This window comes from Fukomys damarensis, unplaced genomic scaffold, assembly GCF_012274545.1.
Source record: "Fukomys damarensis isolate Sample0158 unplaced genomic scaffold, DMR_v1.0_HiC HiC_scaffold_34, whole genome shotgun sequence".
Taxonomy (NCBI): Eukaryota; Metazoa; Chordata; class Mammalia; order Rodentia; family Bathyergidae; genus Fukomys; species Fukomys damarensis.
The window spans coordinates 9,170,318-9,180,546 of record NW_022900946.1 but is presented as its reverse complement, the minus strand read 5'-3'; the positions used below and the strand labels follow the sequence as shown (position 1 = coordinate 9,180,546).

The following is a 10,229-nucleotide window of genomic DNA, read 5'->3' as shown; positions in this document are numbered from 1 at the left end:
TTTTTTTTTTTTTTTTTTTTTTTTGGTACTTGGGATTGAACTTGGGTCCTTGTGCTTGCAAGGCAGGTGCCAGAACCACTGAGCTAAATTCCCAGCCCAGAATTGTATTTTTTTTATGGCCGAGTATTTTATTGTAACACATTTTGTTTGTTCATTCGTCTGTCAGTGAGTGGTTTGGTTGTTTCTGCATTTTGACTGTGTGAATAATAATGCTGTTAACAGTTGTGCCCAAGTATCTTAGTTTAGTGTCTTATATGAATCATTTTGGTTATTTCTGCATTTTGACTGTGTGAATAATGCTGCTGTTAACAGTTGTGCCCAAGTATCTAGTTTAATGTCTTATTTGAATCATTTTAGGTATGATGTGGTATATTTGCAGGATCATATAAGACAGCTCTGTTTTTAACTTGTTGAGAACTGACAAGGTCTTTCCCCAGTGACTGTACCATCTTACATGCCCAATAGCAATGCAGAAAATTTTTCCTTGTTAATACTGGTTGACTTTTTTCTCTTTTTTTTTTGATGTTGTTAATGGTATCTCATTTTGGTTTTGATTTGTGCTTCCCTGATGAATGAATGGTGATATGGAGCATTTTTATGTGTATGTGCTAGACATCGTTGTACCTTCTTTGGAAAAAATATCTCTTCCGGTTCTTTTCCTTTTTTGTTTTTTGGTTGTGGTGGTGCTAGGGACGAGACCTAGGGCCTCACGTATACTAGGCAAGCACTGTACCACTAAACAACATCTCTAGCCTAAGAGTTTTATAGTTTCATGTCAATTCTACAACTTTGGCCCATTTTGAGTTACTTTTTGTATGCGATACAAGGTAATGGTGGAATCAGTTTTTTACATGTAGATGCCCTATTTGCCTCGTGTTATTTGTTTTTTTAAGGCAGGATCTTGATATGTAGTTCAGGCAGGCCTTGAACTCACTGTGTAGCTCAGACTGGCCTCAAAGCCACAGTGATCATCCTGCCTCAGCCTCCCAAGTACTGGGGTTACAGGTGTGTGTTACCACGCCTGACACCCCACATTTCTTGAAAAGAGAAGCTGCTGCTGTGTGCTGAATGTTTTTTTTTTTACACTGTTGTATGAGTTACTTTGCCCTTATTTTTTTACTCTATTTGTACTTGTTCTTTGATTCTTTTATTTATTCATGCATTATCCACTTAAATTGTCCCAGGTTTGTGTAAAATGTTAATGTGCAATAATAAATTTCTGAATGAATAAAAATGTCTTCCTGGTTAGAGAAGAGAAAATCGCTATCATGCGGGAGAAGCACACAGCTTTAATGAAGCCAATTGTGTTTGCTCTGGAGCATGTGAGGAGTATCACAGCAGCCCCTGCAGAAACACCTCATGAAAAGTGGTTTCAGGATAACTATGGCGATGCTATTGAAAATGCCCTTGAAAAACTGAAGACTCCAACAAACCCTGCAAAGCCTGGAAGCAGCTGGATTCCATTTAAAGAGGTACAGTTAGCCTCAAGAACCATACTAAAATGGAAAAATTCCCTGTGAGGTGCAAAATTTAAATAAGTGAACTCTTACAGAGAACCTAAGGGACCTTTTTTGTAAACCCATGGAAGGCAGCCTATGACTAATTGCCTCTAAGAAATGTAAAGTCAGTTGTGGTGCATGCTTGTAATCCCAGCAGTAAGGAGGGCTGAAGCAGGAGGATTGCTCTGAGTTTGAGGCCAAGCTGGGCTACATAGTGAATTCCAGGCCAGCCTGAAAAACATAGTGAGAGCCTATCAAATATTCCCCCCACCCCACCAAAAAAAGAGAAAGTGTTTGGTGGCAGAGACCACTGCTTGTTCCCGAGAGGAGGGTCCTGTCAGGAAAGAATACATGGTAGGTGATGAGCCACAAACGGTATGTGGCCTTGAGCTAAATGTAGGCTGTCTGCTGTGTTCTCCTCAAAAGAGTTAAAGAAATTGGATCTTGTACCTTTATAGCTTTACTTAGTATTTCTAACAAACTATTCATTTACAAAAACATTTTTTTAGTTCTACTCATTGAGCATCCCTAACCCAAAATCTGATATTAAAAATTTTCAAGTAGTGTTTAGATATTTGGAGTAGAGATGGTTGAAACTAATGCAAATATATTCCAAAGTCTGAAAAACTCTGAAATCTGAAACATTTTGGACCCTTGACATTTTGTATTGTTTTGAAACAATACAATTACCTGTGATTTGTTTTGAAACTAATTCTGCGTGTGCTATTGGGATGATCAATGTACTCAGATATTTGAGATCATTATTTTTTTATCTTTGTAACTTTTTCTTGCTATTCCTTTTACCTCTTTCCTTTTATTGCCGTTAGTTAATTTCTCTATTGAAATTTAATAATAAAAATAGTAAAAAATACATATAAAAACAAATGTAGAAACAAAGTACATCCAGCTTTTGCTAGTAAATGCAAACTGTAAGTTTAGAGGAAATAGAAGTAAAAGGCAAGAAAACTGACACAGGGGAATGATGTTTGTTACTGATGTAGCCAAAACTAGTTTTGTATGTGCCTGCTGTGCACATGAAGGGAGGATGGAACTAAGTGAGAAAACCTAAAGAGGAGACAGGAGGAATACTTTTGAAAGTCTCTGGGAAATAGATTGTTGAACATTTTTTTCTTAGGATTGTGTACATTTTGAAGAATAATTTTAAAAATTAAAAAATAATACTTCTTACTGCTGAATTTTTAAAATCAGTATTGGAGTTTTAAGATTTATTGTTATAAGTGTAACAGAAGAACAATCTATTGTATGAAAATACCACTATCATTGTTGATACTTGGGGCATTTTCAATTATTTTCTCTTTTGTGAACAAAGCTTTTTTTAAAGTTTAGATTATTTCATAGGAAGCAAAGTTTACGATTGGTTTTGGTGCAGCTTACTGAGTTATGCACAAGTAGGGATATAACTGCTGCTAATCTTTTTTCTCAGTGGTTATTAGAAGATTATGGTGCTTTTCTCCATACTTCAGATGGTCAGAGCTCTGAACTATTATGTGTTTGTTAAAAATGTTGTTTTTGTGCTTTCTTCAGTTACATAGATCTCTGATGTACTTAATGTCCGATTACTTAATGTCCTTTCGTTTATGTAATAAGATCGACTTTCCTTTCTTCTTGTAATTTAATGTCAGTAACTTTAGAAGTGTCTTCTTACCTGACTACCCACTGCTGGTTATATATTCAACTTTATTGGAAGGACTGACTTGATTTATTTGGCATTGATTAGGCATAGCTCAGCAGTGGGAAGCAGTCTTCTAAAAGCTCTGATTGGGAGGAGTACTGCAGTTTGTTGTTTGTGTTTCCACTGATCTCACTGCTTATTTGAACAGAGAGAACTAGAGGTCTAAACAAAGCAGGAGTCCCATAGAGTATACCACCAGTACATTATTGTTCCTTACTAGGATGATACAAATCCCTAAGGTTAAATTAAATGCAGAAACTAGATTAACAGCTATTTAAAGTTTTAAAAATTTACTTTTATACCAATGTAAGTGTGGGAGAAAATGTGTTTATTCATAATGCAGACTTGTTTTCCCCCCATCTTATGAGTGCAGATAATGCTGAGTTTGCAACAGAGAGCACAGAAACGCACGAGTTACATCTTGCGTCTTGAAGAAATCAGTCCATGGTTGGCTGCCATGACTAATACTGAAATTGCTCTTCCTGGAGAAGTCTCAGCCAGAGATACTGTTACAATCCACAGTGTGGGTGGAACGATTACAATCTTACCAACTAAAACCAAGCCCAAGAAACTTCTCTTCCTAGGATCAGATGGGAAGAGCTATCCTTATCTTTTCAAAGGTAGAGTTCAAAGCTTAATTCCTATTTTAAAATGTGTACTAGCCTTATTTGTGTTAAAGAGGACTGTCTGTATATCATATTACTACCTGGAGTATCTTGTGTCCTATGTGATTTTGAATGGCAGTGGTTGGTTGCTGTGTAGCAAGATTGCCATCCTTCCCTTGCATGTGAACATGTGCAAGCAGAATAACTTGAAATACACCTAATAATGCGTATAGTTTTCCCTGAATAGAATTCTCTAATCCTGTTAAGTGTGCTGTGTTGAACTGTCACCAGTTGAAAAAGACACAGAAAGTTTCTCAGCCACATTTGGTCACATACCTGACATCTTCAATTTTGTTTTTGTAGGACTAGAGGATTTACATCTGGATGAGAGAATAATGCAATTCTTATCTATTGTGAACACTATGTTTGCTACAATTAATCGCCAGGAAACACCCCGTTTCCATGCGAGACACTATTCTGTGACACCTCTGGGAACCAGGTCTGGACTGATCCAGTGGGTGGATGGAGCCACACCCTTATTTGGTCTTTACAAAAGGTGGCAGCAGCGGGAGGCTGCCTTACAAGCACAAAAGGTTGAGTAAAATTAAAATATGCATTTTTCAAATTTGAATGCTTGTTTTAAACAAGCATATTTCAGTTTTCTCTATGGTTATGTGAAATATTTTGAGACTTGCTACAACATTTTTGCATGTATACCAGGGGTTAAAGTGGGGAAAGATATGATTTTCAGAAAAATGCCTTTAATTTTTAAGGAACACTTTTCTAAAAATAAAGTTTTGAGGTAGAAGTGATGATATTGAGTTAATGGGAGGTGATATGTGATGCTCACTCATTTGATGTTTTACTTCCTAATGTTTTTATTGTACTAAGGTCTTTTTTTTTCTTTTTTTTGGTACCATGGATCAAACTTGGGACATTAGCACTTGCAAAGCAGGCTGCATAATTACTGAGCCAAATCCCCGGCCCAGGCTGAGGTCTTTTAAATTAAATTTGTAAATAGAAAACTTGAAAACGCTAGTTCACCCCTAGCCTTCACACTGAGCTATCTCTTCTCTTCGATAAGTTCTTGCTAAATTGCCCAGGAGGGACTTGAACTTGGAATTCTCTTGCGTCAACCTCCTAAAGTTCTGAGATTACAGATGTGTACCACAGCTCCCAGCTTCCGAGTCAGTTTAAATATATAAATAACAAGTGCTTTAAATGTTGAGTTTAATCATCATGACATCCTGTTTTGTACCTATAAATTTTATACTGTCATTTGATTTAGTTTATTTTATAATTCATTTAGCAAAGTACTTGAGTAATTAATAATAATTATCTAAATAAGAAATTTACCATTCAGTTAGCCAGTACTGAATGCTAAGGGTATTAAGATAAATTTCATACGATCAGATCACAATTCTCAGATTCCAAATGTAGCTAATTAAATAAATGTTTCTAATTTTGGGTAGTTATAGGAAGAAGCAAGAGTTTGAAAGGAGCCGAGTTTCTTTTTTTTGTTTTCTTTTGTTTTTTTTGGCTCTGGGGATCTAACCCAGGGTATCACACATACTAAACATGCCCTCTACTGCTAAGCCAGGAGTCAAGCTTTGGAGTGTAGGCATAGAAGCCCACAGACTAATTATTGAAGTGTAAGTTAAAGATAGGAATTAGAGAAGGGCTACCTAAACTCTGGTGTAACATGTTTCTCCAATCTGTTACTTTTGTATTGGTGATTAAAGTCATCAGTGAAGAATGAAACAATACACTTAAATAAATTATGAATCAGAACTTTAAAATGTAATCATATGTCCCAGTAAGATTAGAACTTGGATGTTGAGTTTAATCAGATCTCAAGAAAAATTTGCAGTAGACCAATTTTTCAATAAAGAGGTAGTAGTATCAAATTAAAAGAAAGTAAAGCAAGTTAAAAGAAAGATACAGTTTAGAAGAATTGGCTGTATTTACATGAAATTTATCTGAATAAAAGAAAATGGGAAAAAGAGAAAAAAGTTACTGTAATTGAAATCCAGCACAAACAGTGTGTCTGAAAGTGTACCTTAATTTAGTATAATTCTCTTCTGTGCTTGGTATATTTTTTTTGCCTATTAGTCTGTTTGCTAATCTGTATGTATGAGAATTAACTTTGTAAGGATTTATAAGAAAAGTAAATGACTCATGCTGGCCAAAAAGGGGGGTAGAAGGGAAAAGGGATAAAAAAAATTGAGATGTGTTATGTAGGTGTACCAGTTCCCCACAGTGAATGCAAACATTACTGTAAATGCACTAAAAAAATTAAAAAACAATGCCTACACTCCAAAGCTTGACTCCTGGCTTAGCAGCAGAGGGTATGTTTAGTATGTGTGATACCCTGGGTTAGATCCCCAGAGCCAAAAAAACAAAAGAAAACAATTTAATTGGGTAAGCAGAGAATGCTGCTGAAAAATTGTTTGTTTAAAATACTACTTTTCGCCAGGCATGGGGACACATCCTCTGTAATCCTCAGCTGTTTAAAGCTCTTTAAAGCCACCCTGGGCAATTTAATGAGGCTGTCTCAAAAAAGGGCTAGAAGGGCCAGGCGAGGTGGTGCATGCCTGTAATCCCAACAGTGGGGAAGCTGAGCCAGGAGGATCTTGGAAAGTTGAAGGCCAACCTGGACCCTATCTTGAAAAACGAGAGAAAGCTGCCAATCGGGTGGCTCACTCCTGTAATCTTAGCACTCAGGAGGCTGAGGCAGGAGGATTGCTACGTTTCAGTCCAGCCTGGGCTACGTAGTTCAAGACAATCATGAACTACATAGCAAGACCCTGTCTCAACAAAACAAAAAGAAAGAAGGGCTGGGGTTTTAGCTCAGTGGTTCCATTGAGCTCAAGTGCAAGGGCCTGAGTTTGATCCCTGGTACCAAAATTGGGGGCTACAGCTCAGCTCTATTTGGATTCAGTCCCCAGGGCAATTAATTAGTCAATGCATTAATAAATGAATGAATCCATTCATGGCTGTAACAACATTTAAATTAATCTTTATTCTTATTTAATATTTTTTTAAAGGCCCAGGATTCCTACCAAACTCCTCAGAATCCAGGAATTGTACCTCGTCCCAGTGAACTTTATTATAGTAAAATTGGCCCTGCTTTGAAAACAGTTGGACTTAGCCTGGATGTGTCCCGCCGGGATTGGCCCCTCCATGTGATGAAGGCAGTGTTGGAGGAATTAATGGAGGCCACACCCCCAAATCTCCTAGCCAAAGAGCTTTGGTCATCGTGCACAACACCGGACGAGTGGTGGAGAGTCACACAGGTCAGCAGGCCCTGTGGTTTGGACTGGGATCAGTATTATTTTTTTGGCCAGCTCCTTCTTGTCTTGTCTTGTTCATATTTTTCCTTTTCTTCCCATGTCCCTTAAGTCTTAGAAATTTGAAACCTGTGTTTAAAAAATCTCACTTTGTAATTTTAAAGGTACAGGCATGCTGTGTCTAAGGGCAAGATAAAAATGGTTATAGGTGAAATGGAAAAGAGAATAAAAAATTCAGAAAAAACTAGAGAGTGTAAAGGAAAGTTAGTTTAATGACTAATGAGCCCCTAGGATCCCAGTGTTATGTGCAGAGCCTATGTGATCACATGAAATAACCCTCAAAAGTACTTCTTGTTTATTTTACAGTAAGGGAGCAGGATTTTATTTTATTTTATTTATTTATTTTTGCTTTTTTGAGACGGTCTCACTATGTAGTTGAGACTGACCTGGAACTCACTATGTAGCCCAGGCTGATAGAACTGACACTGATTGTCCTGCCTTAGCCTCCCAAGTGCTGGGATTATAGGCGTGTGCCACCACACCTGACTAGGGAGTAGGATTTTAGAGTTTTATGACTTTTTAAAATTAATTTTAAAAATTTTTTTGGAGTTTTGTAAATTTTAAAGCACCACATCCATGTTGGTAGAAAATTTCCTAACAGTGTTTTACTTAATCCTTCACTTCTTTAGTCTTATGCAAGATCTACAGCAGTTATGTCTATGGTTGGATACATAATTGGCCTTGGAGATAGACATCTAGACAACGTTCTCATAGATATGACAACTGGAGAAGTGGTTCACATAGATTACAACGTTTGCTTTGAAAAAGGTAAAAGTGAAATTTGCATTTATATGAGGGTCAAAAGGTTTTTGGTGAAAGGGCAAAAATACATTGATTTGTCTTTTCAAGGTAAAAGTCTTAGAGTTCCTGAGAAAGTACCTTTTCGAATGACACAAAACATTGAAACAGCACTGGGTGTAACTGGAGTAGAAGGTGTTTTTAGGCTTTCCTGTGAACAGGTATGCAGTTTTCTCTTCTATCTCGTAGTTATATGTTAAATAAAGAAAACTTGCAAAATGAAAAAAAAATTTTTTTAAATGAGGAAATTTGTAGCAAAATGTTTACAACTCTTCTGAAAACAGGTTCTACACATTATGCGGCGTGGTAGAGAGACTCTGTTGACATTATTGGAGGCCTTCGTGTATGACCCCCTGGTGGATTGGACAGCAGGGGGTGAGGTGGGGTTTGCTGGCGCTGTCTATGGCGGAGGTGGCCAGCAGGCTGAGAGCAAGCAGAGCAAGCGAGAGATGGAGCGAGAGATCACCCGCAGCCTCTTTTCTTCCAGAGTAGCTGAAATTAAGGTGAAGCCCAGTCGCTATCATCTTTTTGTTAGACTAAACATGTCTATAAAAAGTTGAGTAAAACTTTTGGCTTGGCATGGTGGTGGATGCCTGCAATCCCAGTGCTTGCAAGGCTGAAGCAGGAGGATTGCTGTGAATTCAAGGCTAGCCTGAACTACATAGCAAAATCCTGTCTCAAAAAAGCAAAAAAGAAAGAAAAAAAATGTAAAATATTAAAATGGCCAGTATAATAGGGGAATTTGCTACCACCTTTTTATTAGGCAAGGCTCCCTCACAGAGATGCACAATTATGCTCATATTTATAGGAGGTAGGTTAATGTTTGGAAGAAAAATATAATTTCTGAGATGTTTTGAAGTGTGACAATTTAAAGTGTTTTGTAAAGTGTTTTATAGCCTGAGCTGCCCCTCTTGTTCTGTGTGGCATGGTGGCAACTGTATGATATTATGGAACTGAGTCTTTTGGTTTATGGCCATTTTGAACTTGAATGTATAGGTTATCTTTGTAAAATGGGGATGATGCCTTCAGATTTTTTTTGAAAGTTAGGTAAAATAATACGTTTAGAATGTTCTTCCATGATGATTCTGGCAGACATCAGTGTGTCTTACAGTTGACCCTCTGAGAACCCTCCTAATCATAGTACTATTTTACAGGTGAACTGGTTTAAAAACAGGGATGAGATGCTGGTTGTGCTTCCCAAGCTGGACAGCAGCTTAGATGAATACCTAAGCTTGCAAGAGCAACTGACAGATGTCGAAAAACTGCAGGGAAAACTGTTGGAAGAGATAGAGTTTCTAGAAGGAGCTGAAGGAGTGGATCACCCTTCTCACACTCTGCAACACAGGTTTAAGCACAGGACTGAATTCTTATTTCTCAATATGTGCCATGAAAGAGAATGTTCGTATTTTTGTAAACATTGTCATCCTGGATTAGCATTGTTACAGCAGCTCATAAAACTGATAAAAGCTCCATCAAGGACTGCAATTTCAAATTGCTGATAACTTAGTTTCTGGTTTATTTAATTTAACTACCATGTGTAACCAATTATGGGAGATAGGTAGCTGGGAATAGTGGTTAGAACACTAAGATTCACAAAACCCGAGATTTGGTTTTCCTTGTATAGTTGTGTCTGAATCTGTACTCGTACAGGACAGTTACTTCATTTACTTTACTGAGGTTTTTTTTAAAAAGCACTCACCTGGAGTCATCTAAGTGAATGAACCTTAACACAAAAAAAGATACTCAGTGTAGGGTAGTTAAATGTGCAGTTGCCCAGCATTAAGTGAGCCCTTCAGACTACAAAGATCTGTCAAATACTCAAGAAACTCTGAACTTGGCAGTTGGAATAGTTTTATTAAAAAATTGAGAGCATAATGTATAGAATTACAGGACCAGGAAAAACTAGAGGAGTAAGGGACAGTTGAGAATGACCCTCAAAATTGAAACAGAGCTTACCAGACAGTCCGTGTCTGAGCAGAGTATAAGTTGTTAAGTACGTAAAATAAAGTGTAGCAAGTGACCTTTCGGTTTGTTTTGTTTCCCTGCTTAGGTATTCTGAACACACTCAACTACAAACTCAGCAAAGAGCTGTTCAAGAAGCAATCCAGGTGAAGCTAAATGAATTTGAACAGTGGATAACACATTACCAGGCTGCATTTAGTAATTTAGAAGCAACACAGCTTGCAAGCTTGCTTCAGGAGATAAGCACACAAATGGACCTTGGTATGGGTTGACTTGTTTTAGGTACATGTGTGAGCGTGTGAGTTCTGTAGGCATGTGTTTT

At 37.4% G+C, this 10,229-nt stretch overlaps 1 protein-coding gene across 1 annotated transcript in view; it reads left to right on the top strand.

The window, feature by feature from the left end:
* Smg1 (SMG1 nonsense mediated mRNA decay associated PI3K related kinase) overlaps window positions 1-10,229 on the top strand; it is a 78,717-nt gene that overhangs the window by 49,509 nt on the left and 18,979 nt on the right. The window contains exons 39-47 of the mRNA XM_010610757.2: window positions 1,250-1,472; window positions 3,566-3,812; window positions 4,161-4,390; window positions 6,845-7,093; window positions 7,777-7,915; window positions 7,997-8,106; window positions 8,230-8,448; window positions 9,100-9,290; window positions 9,996-10,168. Coding sequence (XP_010609059.1) covers window positions 1,250-1,472; window positions 3,566-3,812; window positions 4,161-4,390; window positions 6,845-7,093; window positions 7,777-7,915; window positions 7,997-8,106; window positions 8,230-8,448; window positions 9,100-9,290; window positions 9,996-10,168 — 1,781 coding nt within the window. The remainder of the gene's footprint in view (window positions 1-1,249; window positions 1,473-3,565; window positions 3,813-4,160; window positions 4,391-6,844; window positions 7,094-7,776; window positions 7,916-7,996; window positions 8,107-8,229; window positions 8,449-9,099; window positions 9,291-9,995; window positions 10,169-10,229) is intronic.